The 16,636-nt window shown below is 45.3% G+C and overlaps 1 protein-coding gene across 1 annotated transcript; it reads left to right on the forward strand.

The window, feature by feature from the left end:
* Positions 1–8,001: 8,001 nt before the first annotated feature.
* LOC123071451 (protein ENHANCED PSEUDOMONAS SUSCEPTIBILITY 1) lies at positions 8,002–9,832 on the forward strand. The gene has a single exon (XM_044495012.1). It carries the CDS (start codon positions 8,086–8,088, stop codon positions 9,562–9,564), a length of 1,479 nt encoding a protein of 492 aa, XP_044350947.1. The 5' UTR covers positions 8,002–8,085; the 3' UTR covers positions 9,565–9,832.
* Positions 9,833–16,636: the final 6,804 nt, after the last annotated feature.

Here is a 16,636-nt window from a genome sequence, read left to right on the forward strand (position 1 = left end):
ATGCTTACATATGATTGATAAATTGGAAGTATTGTGTATCCCTCTAGGTTATGACGGTTACATGATGAATGTCACCAATATCCATCGCTACTACATGCCTACGCTTTTCATAATATTATCTTGCTTGAGTGATTATTGCCGCTTTTGTTACAATTGCTACAAAATTGCAACTATTGCTACTGTTACTGGTCCTGCTACTATCAAAACTATCATATTACTGTGCTACTACTATTTTGCTATAAGGAAATAACTTCTCAGATATGGTTGAATTGACAACTCAACTGCTAAGGCTTATAAATATTATTTGACTCCCCTTGTGTCGAATCAATAAATTTGGATGAAATACTACCCTCGAAGACTGTTGCGATCTCCTATACTTGTGGGATCATCATCAACCCGTTGAAGGATGAAATCCGATCCGTTGGTTACAGAAGAACCGATGATGATACATTACAGTTCGTTTATGACGATAACGTCCGAAACATTCTCGTCGGCAGCCTTCTTCGGTGTATTCGAGTTGCTAGCCAAGAACCAGTGTGTGGATGTATATAATAGTTTTTGTTTGGTTTTATGTTCATCAACCGAGCAATTCTCTTAGAAGTGTTTGGATTACAACTGAAACAGAAAATTGTTTGAAAAATCGGAGGGATAACACATATATCTGCAGGTAGGGATTTGTTGATTGGAGCAAAATATCAGGTGCTACCATGCTATCATTTTTCAAAAAACATATTTAAACATTTCAAAAAAATGATTTTTTTTGTGATTTTTCACAAGACTTGCATTTACAATCTATAAATAAGTTCAAATTAAAATTTGAAATACACATCGAGAAACAAAGAAGACAAATCCAAATGTAGTGTCATTTTGGCTTTCTTGTCATTTGGCTTTTGGCCCTTTATGACACTATTCATGCTAAATTGGTTTTTTCCCTCAATGTGTATTTCGAATTTTGACTTGAAGTTTTTACAGATTGCAGACACATCTCTCATGGACACTCACAATTGTTTTCAGAATTATTTGAATCTTCAAAATATGTTTTTCTAAGAAAGGTAGCATGGGAGCACCTAATGTATGGGAGCACAGGATATCTACCCGATTGATCGGACCATTATCCTTCCTCTTCCTGCCATCTCCATCACGCGCGCCCGGTACCGGTGTACCTTCGATATGCCCGCCTCCTGAACACAACAGAGCGAGCCCGGCCCCGACCGATTGATCGTCGATAAAGCGACGATGCAAAACGTTTTGGCGCGTTGCCCGCTATCACTCGAAACCGCATGGTCCGGTCCGTCCATTCGATAAAGGGCGCATGGTTCCTGTACCCGCAGATCATCGCCAGCCAGTAGCAACCCCGTCGTATCCGTCCGTGCCGCGGGTCCTGCCATGATCGATCTGGTCTCCGCAGCAAACCACCGCAGAAAACCGACAACGCATCCATCTCCAAGTTGAGCCTCCGATCAGGTTCATGGAACTCAAGGACGCGAGAAAGGGATCGATCGTCGCGGCCTACCTATGCAGATGGTGCTGCACGTACGTGTTGGTTACTAGTACCACTAGTGTAGCACTGGAAAAGTCTGCCCCGGAGAGCCCAACTCGTTTGGCTAAGGCTAGCTAGCTAGCTGCTGGTCGACATGATGGAATTCGTAGTTGATATGTAGGATTTCCACCGGTGAAGAGTAGCAGCTTACGTCTTAGCTTAGCTCTGCAACAGAAAGGTGGTGAGCATGAGACGTCAACAGATTACCACCCATAAACCAACCATTCATTTTACGGGCGCAATAGCTAGGCAGGCTTTTCCCAGTTCCTCCTGAAATACCGGACATGTATGACCTACATGCACTTTGTTAATTCTAGATAAATCACGTTTTCCTGTTTCGTGAACGTCCCTTTCTATGGTGGATTGATCTTTTCGTGTCGTGCGTGGAAAACATGATTAGTTATTACTGTTATTACGATCATACATATATGGAATAAGTGCATGCCGATTGCAACCCTTGTGGACTAGACCTTAGATTTGTTCAATGGACCTGGTTTTGTCCGTGCCTGCTCGCCTGTTGCTTGATTGATAGAAAATAAACTAGAAAAATAAGCATCCATCTGATGATTTGTCTTGATGCTCGGTTGCTGTTGCAAATCCTTATCCGATGGGTAACGGTGGCTGCTGATGCCTGCCTCGTTGAATGGAATTTTCTGAGTGCATGCATGAACGATTCAAGTGAACATGCATTATTACCGTGCCAGTCCCTAAGGAATCCCCCACACTCTATTTTCAAGGAAATTGTCATCAAGTTAAATCTCTTGAAACAACATATTTCTTTCTCTCTTTCTTGATTGTATGTGATATCAAACATGGTTCTTGTCGAAAAACTAAAATCAAATGTTTTTTATCGAGACATCATAGTTTTCAATTTTTATAGATTTAAGTGGACAAGCCCTTGCAATCATGTGTTTCCCCATTTGTAGAGGGCTCCTTCAAATGGGATTTTTTTTATAAATTAGTCCGAAGTAGGATCTTTTTTTTTTAAATTGGTCCAACATAGGATTTGGAACGCTAGTTGTTCGTTGAGGAGGGTTTGCCCAATTGTGGGCTATGTTCGTTGTATAAGAGGGAAAAAGAGTCATTGGCCAACTTCTTCTACAAATGTCGGTACACTTTGAGGTTCTAGAGGACAGCTAAGGAGTTGTCTTGGCCTTGAAAGTCTTGACACATCCCTTTGGGCAGCGGAACTGTCCATCAAGCAATCTCGACATGTCTGTTCCAAAGGAATGCTCGGGTCTTTCACAACAAGTCCTTGTCCTCTTACGTTATTCTAGAAGACATCAATAAGATGGTAATCTTGTAATCTTTTGGCAATCATGGGGGCGAAACATTTCAGAGAAATCATGTCAAGAGAGTAATGGCATTGCTGTAATTTCTTTTGTACAACTCCTTAATTAGTAGATGAGGCGAATCTTCCGTCTCAATTTCAAAAGAAAAGATGCCCTATAAGATCACCTACCTCTACATGTTCATCTCTTAATACCCTCTCACTCTCGTGAATATATTGTTCGTTCTCAGTTTTGTTCTCCATTTTTCTCTCTCTCTTAATTATGTATGTCAATATAAATCCTATTCTCGAAACAGACTAACACCCCGCTTGTGTCAGTATAAATCCTATTACGTTGTCCCAAGTTCGCAAACTTAGGTTGAGCTCCTCTTACAGGACTTCATATGAAAAGGAAGAAAATACATTTTCTCCCCTCAAGATATTTTTTTTGTCTTTCAAGTATCAGAACTGCCCAAATTTTGTCATGTTCTCCCTTCTTTCTCTCTTATGTGTGTCACTATAAATCCTATTATGTTGTCCCAAGTTTGCAAACTTAGGGTGAGATCCTCTTGATTACACAACTTCCATATGGAAAAGGAAGAAATCCATTTTCTCCCCTCAAGACATTATTTCTCTTTCAAGTATGAGAACTGCCCAAAAAAATTCTATTGCAAAGCAGTGTTCATGGTGAAGTGATCACAGTTTTGCGTATGTGCGATTGTGAAATTAATGCGAAAAGAGTAAGATAATTCAAAAACAATATCAGAAACAAACAAAAATCTTGATAAAATGAATTGTTCTACAATATTTTCTAAGGATACTACCCATTTAAAAGGTGCAATATTCATAAATTCCCTTGAACTCTAGTAATGATAAAAACACAAAAGTTTTCTTTCGGTCTTAACTAAATTCTCTTAGTTGCTCGTGTTTTCCAATCTATCCTATTTTTCCTTGTAATGTCCTATTTCTATGTGTTTTCCTTTGTGTTTTTAATAATCATTAACAAAATCTTCCTTTTTGTATAAATTCTTTGGTTTCCAATTTTTTTTAGGATTTGCATTTTTATCTATAAAGCCGAGATTTTTCAGGTTGTTTTGTGGGGAAAAAATCAAGAACATTTCTTTAATATGGTTTCATATTTTTTTGACATCCTTCCATTATTTTATGCCAAGTGGATGATAGGGCAAGCACCATGAACTTGGACATAAGAAATTCTCAGTCAATTTCGTCATAGACATACTTTAATTGATAAACATATTTTTTGAGTCTCTCTCATCAAGGAAATGAAACAGTGCTACCCACACCAACCACACGACCGTGGTTTCTTAGATGCGCAACATAATGTTGATCACTGGCGCACGATTTGATGATGTTGTCGTGGACGTGGTACCGAGCAAGGCTCTCAGGTGCAATGTTCACCAGTGGGGTTCAGTGCCGGTGGGGAGAAAGGGCGCAGCGTGGGGCTCATCGCCCCGCCGGGACACTGCACCTCAACCATCGAGTGGTTACGTTGAAACCGCAGGAATCAAGGCTGTCCAGTGTCCTCCAGCCCAGACCCCGGACAGCCACAGTGCCGGCTGGCCGGCCGGCCGGAGCCACCATGCATGAACGAGGAGGACCCAACTTGCTCCACCGTCCCACGTCCGCCGGCCGCCCGCTGAGCTGCACCCGCACCTGCGCTGTTCGCTGGGGTTTGACATTCGGCAGGGTCGCCCGCCTGCCGTCAGACAGCAGGGACGCGCGCCGGCCGGTGAGGCACACCCCTCCTTTCTTTATTGGAACGACCACGTACGTACGCCTGCTCCCGCCTAGCTCCCCTCTCCCCCGATCGATCGTGCCGCGCAGCGCCCGGCCTGTTGCCATTATACTATGCCCGGGGCACGGAGTAGCTGAGTGCCGCCGCCCGGGCGCTCTCGGATCCGCGGCCGCGATTATCTTACGCCTAACCGGCCACCCCCGAGGCGCCCGTGGGGGCTAATCGCGCGACCGGAGGGTGCCAAACACGAGTTGGATCGCGATTAAGAAACGGACGGCTCTCGGGAGGGCGGCGGGCGGCACTCAGGTTCAGTGTCTGACGGATCGAATGATCGAGCTCCAGCTCACCCAGCCCCGGCAGCAATGGGACATGGACTAGTTTACACATTCCTAGCAGCACACAACACGAGCACGATGAGATCAGATCACTGTGCGTGGCCTGATTCCTAGTTCGGGTGAAAGGAATGAATGAGGAAAGGAATGCATGCATGTGTGGACGATCGTCCCAATGGTACAGCAGCAATTCAATTTCGTCGCCTCCCCCAACGTACCTACGTACTACCTACCCCTAGCGAAGAAGATTCTTCCGCAAGGACGGCGGGCGACAGCTAGACGGACACGAGCTCGGCGGCGCAGGTTCATGAATACTGTCCTGCATGCATGTATCAGTACGTATCGGACGAGAGTTAAATGACGGCGGGCGCGCCCAGGCTACGTATAGGGTGCCTGCAAAAAAAAAAAAGGCTACGTATAGGGTAGCACGTCTCGGCCGGCGGCGTCGCCACCGCTTCACATAGCACATGATCGGTGGCGAGAACGAATACACCAAAAATGTTAGGTGCAGCGTCGCGGGTCCTGCGGCGGCACAGTACGCGCGCCGTCCATTGCGATCGCTGGTCCCGGCGCGGGGCTGTGCCGATGCAGGCACGAGCACGAGCGGCTAGCGACCGGTGTCCCGGCGCGGAAGATCATAAACAGCTAGCCAACTCGCAAAGGGACGCCTATCCATCTTGGTTTGTCACTACTCGAATGCACATTGGCATCTACAGCATTCCAATAATCAATCCTTATGTCTGATGGCAAATCAAGCATGCTTAATACGTACCGTCGTGGGCATACTTAATTGATGTAGGACTTGATTAGCGATCATGAGGCGATTAATGGTGGTTGTTACAACGTTCCAGATCAGACTACTCCTACAATAAGATGCAAAGAACCAGGAGCATCGTGCATTAGCAATCCAAAAAAAATTAAGGAACCAAACGTAACAAGGCCCCGCAGCTGGCGTATTCTATCACGGAGACGTCGACCACGTAACAGGGGGGTGATGGGAGAGCTGAGAGCTAATCCGCTGATGAGGTGGATGTAGACGCCATGAATGAAATACGTAGATGCTCTCTGCCCTATACACGTACTCCTACTAGCTACAAGATGATTTTTTAGATATACGTACTAGCTAGATGTACTAGACGAGGCGTTCAAAAGTGCGGAAAATGCTGAGGCTATTAACACGACAGCAAATGCTTTTGACGTTCACGTCTCAATTTAATATGCAAAGCCGGTACACGTTCATTGAATCCGTGCAAAAAAACATATTCCATCAACGTACCCTATAATATCACCTCAATGAGTGTTATACCTGTCTTTTGTACTGGTCTGGCTTCAGTTACCGGATCGATTAGCTAATTAAAGACTTTGAGCACCAAGGAGTAGTAATTTAGTTTGTTTGATGATGTGACATTTTTCCTTTTGATTTCTCGAATGGAAACTAGGGAAATTCTAGCTAGCGTGCCACTGCATAAGAATCATGAATTACATGCTGGGATAGAATCAGGAGGATCAGCTGATCAAAATAATGTGATGGACCGATACCAATGCGCCAATGGTTGACACTTCGTTGTAGATAATCCCACAGCCGTTGGATGGATCGCGGGACAACCGTCCGATCACTCCCCAGTGGGCAACCGTGGTGCGCCAGGCTTTGCAACACGAGCCATGTTGCGCTCTCCGCCAAATCATTTCCCCTTCTGTTTTGTGCTATGTGTCGACCATCGGATCATCGCGATATAGACCACGTTGTGGTCACTCATTGCAGCATGGACCATGTTGCGATCACCTTCGGATTGTGTGCCATGAGCTTTTTGTCACCCTTTGTTACAATGCCCATGCTGCGGTCACCCATTGCAACAAGGTCCAAGTTGCAATTTGTCATCGTTGCATCACCGTCGTCGTTTGCGGTGGGGTTGTCCGCAACATCTGTGCGTTCACAGTGGCCGACTTGTAGCACCGGTCGTCTTCCTCGTGGCAGTGGCGTGGCAACCTCTGCCGATCAGTGGTAGGAGAGGAGCGGAAGGAGAGGATGAGCCCCCTCGTAATCCATTTTATGTCGTCCTGCAGCACCAGGCAGGAAAAAGAGAGAGCCCCGCCATAGTTGGAACGTGGCCTCATGGGTGAAGAAGCATGGGTGGTGGTTCATCGGAGAGAGAGTCACGACGGGATTATATGTCGACCAGTCGCCATAGAACCGGGTTGGGGAGTCCCACAAGATGCATGACGATCGCTCGATGTGACCAGTGGATATGTTTTGATCATTTCTCTTACTAAAGGGGCTTGGGGATTTTACATTCATACCCCCCCCCCCTCTCAGTTTTTATTTTTTTTTCATCTATCTTTGGTTTTTTGTCCAATGATTTTTTCAAGCCGCTTTAACCGGCCCATCTTTTATTTGCTTTACCAAATAAAATTTTGTTTTCTTTGGTAAGCTAGTAAATGCTTACCAAATAAAATTCTAGAATTTATTTGGTCAGATAAATCACAAGAAAGTTTTAATTTGGCAAACATTTATTTATAAAATTGCATTAATATGAACAGTCAAATCAGGTGCCAATATGCTACTCCCTCCGTCTAGAAATACTTATCAAACAAATCACGTGACAATTTTCTACTTCCTCCGTCCAGAAATTCTTATTGAAGAAATGGATAAAAATTGATGTATTTAAAATTAAAATACGTCTAGATGCATCCGTTTTCCGACAAGTATTTCCGGACGAAGAGAGGGAGTAGTTATTACGGATAACTAGAAACACCCCAAAGAGTTCGAATATTTTATGTGCAGCCAACAATTTGGCTAACGCTGATACTCCTAATCACCATCCTTTCTGTAATCAACATCCTTATTTTAAGAAATGGAACATTTTCTTTTGGGGGCGGAGCTCTTCACTGGCACAAGCATAACACACATATGTGGTTGTTCCTTTATCTGATTTGTGTATGTATCTCTGCATCAGACAACCACCAAACCTGCCCAGAGAATATCCAAAACAGTAGTAGTGTTACTGGTAGAGAAGGTACTGATGCTCAGGTGCATGCATCCAGCACACCCTTCGTGTCCTATATAAACCGCCCCAGCTTGCTCACTGTCCAGCACAAGGCAACACTGCCCAAACCACCTCCTTGGCCTCTAGCTACTGCCCAACGCGCCATTAGCAGCAGCAGCCGTGGTAGCAACCGATCAGCACCCATGGCTCAGATGCTCTCCGCCATGACCATGATGGACACCGTCCCCACCGCCCCCGCCATTCTGCCCACCCAGGCCATCTGCCTGGACGCGCCGGTGTCGGGCTCGGGCATCGCCGTACTGTCGAGGCAGGCCGTGCGCCCGGACGGCCCGCCGTCGGCGATCGGGGACCTCACGCTCTCCGTCTCCGACCTGCCCATGCTGTCCTGCCACTACATTCAGAAGGGCCTCTTCTTCCCCGCCCCCGACGTCCCCATGGCCTCGCTCGTCTCGCTCCTCGTGTCGTCGCTCTCCCGCGCGCTCGCCGTCTTCCCGGCCCTCGCCGGCCGCTTCGTCACCCTCCCCGACGACCGCATCGTCATCCGCTGCAACGACGCCGGCGTCGAGTTCCACCACGCCGTGGCGCCAGCCCTGTCGCTCAACGACTTCCTCGTGCCCAACGCCGACGTCCCGACCAGGCTGACCAAGGACCTGTTCCCTATGGACCGCACTGTGAGCTACGAGGGCCACCGCCGCCCTCTCACGTCGTTCCAGCTCACCGTGCTCGGCGATGGCGCCGTCTTCATCGGCATCGTCGCCAACCACGCCGTGGTGGACGGCACTTCCTTCTGGCACTTTTATAACACCTGGGCCACCCTTTGCCGCGGTGCGTCGCCCAAGCTGCCGGACTTCCGCCGCAACTTCTTTGGTGAGTCAACGGCCGTCCTCCGCTTTGCCGGCGGCGTGGGCCCCGCCGTGACCTTTGACGCGGACGCGCCTCTTCGCGAGAGAATCTTCCACTTCAGCAGGGACGCAATTCGCGAGCTCAAGGCGATAGCCAACCGTCGGTCGAGCGCCGGTCAAGAAGCCGAGGTTTACGGCAAGATGGCGCATGACCCCAAGAACCAGGAGGCGCGCAGCGAGATCTCGTCGTTCCAGTCACTGTGCGCGCAGATATGGATCTCGACGACGCGCGCGCGGAAGCAGCTCGACGCCGGCGCCACGGCGACGCTGCGCCTGGCGGTGAACTGCCGCCACCGGCTGCGCCCGGCGATCTCCCCGGCCTACTTCGGCAACGCCATCCAGAGCGCGCCGACGACGGCGACGGTGGCAGAGCTGGCGTCCAACGACCTGCGGTGGGCTGCGTCCAGGTTGCACGCCAGCCTGGCGGCGTACGGGGACGAGGCGATACGCGGCGTCGCGGCGGCGTGGCAGGCGGCGCCCCGGTGCTTCCCGCTTGGCAACCCGGACGGCGCGGTGGTGACGATGGGCAGCTCCAACCGGTTCCCGATGTACGAGGGCAACGACTTCGGGTGGGGCCGCCCCCTGGCGGTGCGCAGCGGGCGCGCCAACAAGTTCGACGGCAAGATGTCGGCGTTCCCGGGCCGCTCCGGCGACGGCAGCGTGGACATCGAGGTGTGTCTCGCCCCGGACACCATGGCGGCGCTGCTCCGCGACGACGAGTTCATGCAGTACGTGTCGTGCCCGGCGCACCTGTTGTGATCGATGTACCCCCCCCCCCCCCCCCCCTACCGGTCAGTGCGGGCTCGGGACCGTCCGTGCGTGCGCAAGTAGGGCCGCCATGACATGTCGTCAAGCTGCCTGCTTGGTGTGCGGGAAGAAACCATTTCGGGACGAGGTGGTGCGCGCGGGCGGTGGGCCTAGCAGCACTCGTAGTGCTTGGATTGACTAGTTTAGGCAGCGACGCTTGCTGAAGGAAAAGGAGATGGATTGTGGAAGTGGTAACTGGAAATAAGGTTGTGAAAGTGTTTGATTGCACAGTGTTCATGACTTCTCCTTGTCGATCGATGTACCGATGACATATGTGCTGCTTTCTTTCTTGGAAGACACACACAATACATTATACATACATACTGCACACCAGCGCGTCTCCTAATCGCACACTAGCTAGACATATTAAGACAGGAAGTAGATCCTTGACACTCACTGAATTCCTAGTAAACGGTGGCTTAACAAATAAATCCTCCCCATTCCGTGCACTGTCCAGTAATGTACTTCATTCGTTTCAAAACATAAAACATATGTGAATACATCTGTTTGAGCGTCAAGTTATTCCGGACGAAGAAAGTATAAGATAAAACTAATGACCGAGTACTTTAATAAAGGTGTGGCCAGATCTCAGTTGACTGCTCGTTAAGCGACAAAACATATAAAAAAATTAAAAGATTTTTTACACAGATCTTCATGTAAGATCTCAAGAATATAACATTGACTGAGACTTCGTTAAATCTCAGTCGACTGAGACTTCGTTAAATCTCGGTCGACAATCCGGCTTTGGATAATACTCCCTCCATCCCAAAAATAAGTGTCTTAACCTTAGTACAACTTTATACAAAAGTTAGTACAAAATTGAGACACTTATTTTAGGACGGAGGGAGTAGTTAATTCTCCTTCTGATTGGGTTTATATGATTGATGTGGGCTATCGGTCCTTAATTTGACTAACGAACATGTGTTGTATACCACCAAAAGAGTATCAATGGATTCGTATTAGAATACAATTTTCAAACACATAATTTTGGTGACATATAACATATATTTTGTTAGTCAAAACCGACGACCTAAGACACCCGCATACTCTATGCACCCGTCCGGAGGGAGTACATGCTTTACATGATAAAATTACAATGTCGTTATGTTTGTATTCAAACGCACATACTAATGATTGCAGTTTTCTGTCGCATGGACAACATAATTATTGGCTAAACCTGTCTTAAGAAATCAACATACATTGAATATTTAGAAATGGAGGGAGCTGCAAAATGTGGTCATTGTGCTTAGCTTTATATACACAATTCCTTCTGTAAAATTATGAACTAACCTCACTTTCAAAAACACTACTCTAGCAAGTTATACACTCATAGAGTCGTTTCATCATACATAAAACATAATAGTTGTTACTTATATTATTCTCTCTAGCATTGACAATTGTGGTATATTCCATTTCAAAGGCTCCAAAAAGCATATGAGTGTAATGGCGTATGTATTTTGTCAATACTTGGAAGAATAATTTCAAAAAAAAACTTGAAAGAAATTTGGCAATATACCTGAGTGAACGAAACTTATATATGAAGTATAGATCATATGCGCTTCGGTTCTCTCATGATGTTATGTTGTAATAGAGGCCCGGTATGTGGTATCAGTTTGATATTCATAAATTCCCCATTTATCAAAGACATGCGTTGATGGAAAAGATTCTATAGACTACTTATTCTAACTATCATATACCAAAGATTATTGTCTACAATACATTTATCAGGTGAATATAATATTAGGTTAGTAATTTGTTTGAATATATACATTGCAACCAGTAGACATAAAAAGGGAGGACATCTAGAGCTAATATGACTTGGTGGATAGTTTTATTGCTTACTCGTGAGGTCAACTCCATAATTCATGTATAACTTTAAAATATTCCCCATTATCAGACTCAGACATATATGCCCATGAAAAAAAAACTATGGACTAATTATTATCACGATCATAGCACAAAGATTATTGTCTACAATACTTTTGTTGAGCGAATACTATATTAAGTTGACAATTTGTTTGAAAATAATTACTGCAACCAGTAAACATAAAAAAAAGGAGGACATCTAGAGCTAATATAACTTGGAGGGTAGTTTTGTTATTTACTCTTGAGGTCAACTCCCTAATCTATGTATAACTCTTTCTGTATTCCTCATTATCAAACAGTCTGCCCATGATAAAAAATTGGACTAATTATTGTGATTATCGTTGCACAAAGATTATTGTCAACAATACTTTTCTCGAGCGAATACTATATTAGGTTGACAATTTGCTTGAAAATAATTATCTCAACCCATGGACAAAAAAAGAGGACATCTAGAGCTTTTCTTTTGCGGGGACATCTAGAGCTAATATACATTAGTGAACAGTTTGTTGTTTACTCTTGAGCTCAACCCCATAATTTATGTGTTCCCCATTAACAAACAATGTGGCCATGAAAAAAAAATCTATGGACTAATTATTGTCATGATCAAAAACTCGACCAGTAAGGGGGAGAAGCCCCTACTGATTTTTATTAAAGAAAAAGATGTGAGACACGGGGTAAGAACCGAGGTTCGAGAACCCGCGCCGGCCTGGCGGCAACACTACACCATGACCACTGAGCTGAGAGCTCATCATAGCACAAAGATTATTGTCTACAATACTTTTGTCGAGTGAATACTATATTAGGTTGAAAATTTGTTTGAAAATAATTATCGCAACTTATGGACATAAAAAAAGGACATCTAGAGCTAATATAACTTGGGGAATAGTTTACTGTTTGCAACTGTCCGGTGCCTCGCACAAGGACGCACTGAGCCGCTGAGACGAGCACCAGGACGTGCCAGCCCCTCGCTTGGATCCGGCCTGACCGTGCCGGCGTCGGCCGATCTGTTTCATCTCTGAACCATGCATATAAATACTGAACAGTTTTCATCGTTGGATTACTCACGTCAAGATTTTTCAACCAGATCTCATATTAATAGGTTTTGATGAGGTTTTTTTCTTCATAAAAACAGAAAAAGGAAACCAAAATAAGGATAGACAAAAATCCCCAAAATAGAAAAAAATGAATAGTAAAATGAAGGGAAAAAGGATCTCAGAAGCACGATTGTGTTTTTCACTTTTTTTGGAAGCGCGCGTTGTGCTTCGTGAAAGCATAGGCTATGTTTTTTCCTTTTTGAGAAGTACAGCTATATTTTCGTTAAAGCATAGACTGTGCTTTTAGCCAAAGCAAACTCGTGAAAGCACAACCATTGCTTCAGGCGAAAGCACTAGCTGTACTTCTCGTGGAAGCTTATATCTACTTTTTTAGAAGCACAATAATGCTTTTAAAAAACATTTTTTTCTTCAAAACTTAGAAAAAAAAGAAAAGGCCAAAAAAACACCAAAATGCCAAAAACACGTACAAAAAATAAAAAATAAAATTTGGAGGGAGCGTCGAACACACAACATCTAGCGGCGGCTGACGCACCACTTGGCATGCTCCCAGGCAAAAAAGTGACATTTGCGCGAGCACCCTAAGGGGCGTCGTTGGTTAGAACATCTACATCCGGGTGCCTCAAACGTCTAGGTGGACGGCCCGGCCATTGACCGGTAAAAAAACGGACCCAGATGGGCGCCTCAAACTAGCCTCAAACGTCCGGGTTGACCGAGACATCCCTCACATCCAGCCCAAATAAGATTTCTCAAAAAACTCCAGCCCAAATAAGAAGCAAATATGCGGTGGCCCAGGCGCGCCCGCCACGTCGGAGCTGGCCACACCGGCCCACCCGACTCCACATATATTTCACCATCCGCTCCTCGGACCAAACCCTAACCAGTGCACTCCACTTCATTCACCCCTCAAGCTCCCGTCTGGCGATCTCAGGGTTGCCCCCGGCATGGCGGGTAGTAGATATGACTCCAACCACTCTAGATCCGTCGACTGGGGTATTGTCCCATGCAGGTTGGAGGAGGAAATGGACATCTGCATTGCCCTCCGCCGCTCCCAGGAGGACCGCGCCCTAGCCGACATCGGGATCTGTCTGGGGCGACCCATTGCATCAACACAATGGGCGCTAGGATCCTCTAAGGTTGGATCATCGTGGTCACATAGCTTCCCCATCTCGACGGGGGTATGAGAGCTACCAGGACCGGTGTGCCCGCCATTGGAAGGAGAAGGTGATGAGGGTGGCCGAGGCCCGCCTCGCCGCGGACATGGCGGCGATGGAGGCGGTGGGTGTGGCGGCACGCGCTACAGCGGAGGAGGAAGCCATCCGCGCCTGCATCGCAAAGAAGCGGTAGCGGTGGAACACATGCGCCCTCCCCCGAGAGTAGAATCGGGGGGTTTCTGCCATGGCCGGACTGCCCCCCAAAGAGGAGAAGGAGGACAGGGACGGGTAGGACAACTCCAGCGAGGAGCAGATCCGGCTTGATCCATATCAAGTTTTTGACCGTTACTTCCGCAAGAAGGACGGCAAGGGCGCCGGAAAGGGCAAGGGCAACCGTGGATCATCTTCTTCATAGCTAGGATGTAGGTAGAAGGTACCAAATTTTAATAGTCCGATGACATGTCTTGATGTAGTAGTTGGACAATGTGTGTTACATCGCTAACGTACCGTTGCATGTTTTTGTATGGATTTGATATTTTCTAATTGAGGTGTCCGGTTGTGCGAATAAAAATTTGAGATGTGCCCGATCAGTGCCCGCGGATGCGTCTGGCTGTTCGCGGGCATTGAGGGGTCCAAACTAGCAAGTTTCGGTTGTAGATGCTCTTAGTTGCCCTCGAGTTACAATTCCAGTTTAGAGATTTTCTGTTGATGAAGGTGGACCCAAATGGATGGCATTTAGGGGTCCAAACTAGCAAATTTCGGTTGTAGATGCTCTTAGTTGCCCTGAGTTACAATTCCACTCTAGAGATTTAGTGTTGAATGAAGGTGGACCCAAATGGTTCTCCATCCGTGCCTCCTATTTATTTGGTAGATCTATGATTGACAACGAAATCAACTAATTAAGAAGTACTCAAGGCAAAAGTTACTCCCACCTTCCCAGGTGCGTCATTTGTCTTAATCCGGGACTTTTCCTACTTTTCATAGATTCGTTTATTCAAAATGGTTTATCTATTATATTATGCGTCCAAATCTCAAACCATTTTCACTATTGAATTCCTCGCGTCGAGATCTTCAAAAGTAGATCTCATGTTCATAGTTCTCGACAAATATTTTTTTTGCAAAAAGAACGGAGAAAAAACCTAACCAGGATAACAGTTTTCCCTTTTCAAAGAGGAACAATTGTGCCTCTCGAGGAAAAATAAATGGAAAATGCATTTTTTTCCGTGCCTCCACAAGAAGTAAATCTATGCCCGTCACAGAAGAAAAAAGGAAAGTGTTTTTCCTTTTTGAGAGGCATGGCCATGCCTCTCGCAGAAGCAAATCCATACCTCCGAGAAGTAAATATGTGCCTCTCGAAGAAAAAAACGCATTTTTTTCAGAGTGCCATAGTTGTGCCTATCGCGAGAGCAAATCCATGGCTCCATAAGAAAAAAAATCTTTGCCTCCCATGGGAGGGGAAAAAATGTGTTTTTCTTCTTTTCCGAAAGGCCTCTCATGGAAGCAAAGCCATGCTTCCACGAGAAGTAAATATGTGCTTCCCATGAAAGAAAAAAAATATTCATGAAAGTATGTATGTGGCTCTACGAGAAATAAATTTGCGCCTCTCCCGGGAGAAAAAGAAAAAGGAAAATGCCTTTGTCACGTAATTTTTTTTATTTTTTTCTAAAACCTAAGGAAAACCAAAATGCCAAAAAAATGAAAAAAAGTCTAAAAGTAAAAAATGCATAAAAAAATAAAAGAATAAAATTCAGAGGGAGCACCGGCAACACATGGTGGCGGCTGAGAGCGCGCCAAGTGGCATGCTCCCAGCCCACTAAAAATGTCCCTTGCCTGGGCTCCCAAGGAGTACTCGGTGATTGACAACCAAAGCCACACCATTTGTCTAAAAAAACGCACACCCCTCTTCCAAGCGTGAATTTGGGATGGCCCAAGTAGACCAGGCTCCCTCCTTTGGGTTTTGGTTTTTTCATATTCATTTCTGTTTCCCATTTTTTTCACTTTTCTTTCTTGCTTTTATTTTTAAATTTTCTATTTTCTTTTACTTTTTTTATACCTTTTCATTGTGGGAACGTACTTTCAATTTTGTGATTTCTTTTGTAATCGGGAACTTTGAACATTTATCGAATTCCTGAATATTTTTTTGAATTGTGAGCATTTGTTTTTGAAAACTTGAATAGTTTTATTAACTATTATTTTTTGTAAAACCATGACGTTTTTGGAAAAATGAATATTCTTTACGCGAACATTTTTAGAAATCATGAACATATTTTGAATTCACGATATTTTTCAAATGATGTACATTTTTGAAATCGTGAACACTTCAGAATTCCAAAACATGTTTTAAAAATTGTGGAACTTTTTGAATCCACGAACCTATTTTTGAATTGACAACCATTTTTCAAATTCATGAACAGTTTTCGAAATCACAAAGATATTTTGTATTCATGAACATTTTTGAAATTCAGGAAAAAAAATTGAACTCACATATAATTTTCGAATTCAAGAAGATTTCGGAAATTGGGTTTTCTGAAATCCTGAACATTTTTAATGAAGCAAGAAGAAAGAAAAAGGGGTGCCCGCCCACCCATGGGCCGACCCAAAAGCATGCATGGCAGGTAGTGAGTACGCGTTTGCCTTTCTCCGCCACGGCATTTTCTATTTAGCGCTGCAAGCGCAGGTTATAGGTCACTGGGCAAACCGACACAGACCCCCTTCTGTGCGTTCTGCAGACCCATTTCACCCTTTTTCTTGTTTTAATAAGATAAATTTGTGCATGAGAGACGATCGAACCCGCAACCTGCAACTTAAGCGTAACACACACTACAAGTAGTGATAATCTATTTCCTTTTCTTCTCTTATACTTTCCCTAGCCGTTTGCTTTTTCTTTTTCGTTTGTGGGTTTTTGGCGAATAGGTTTTTGTTTTGGTTTTCTCTTTATTTTTCTGTAACTTT

The sequence above is a fragment of the Triticum aestivum genome, chromosome 3B (assembly GCF_018294505.1).
Source record: "Triticum aestivum cultivar Chinese Spring chromosome 3B, IWGSC CS RefSeq v2.1, whole genome shotgun sequence".
NCBI classification, from domain to species: Eukaryota; Viridiplantae; Streptophyta; class Magnoliopsida; order Poales; family Poaceae; genus Triticum; species Triticum aestivum.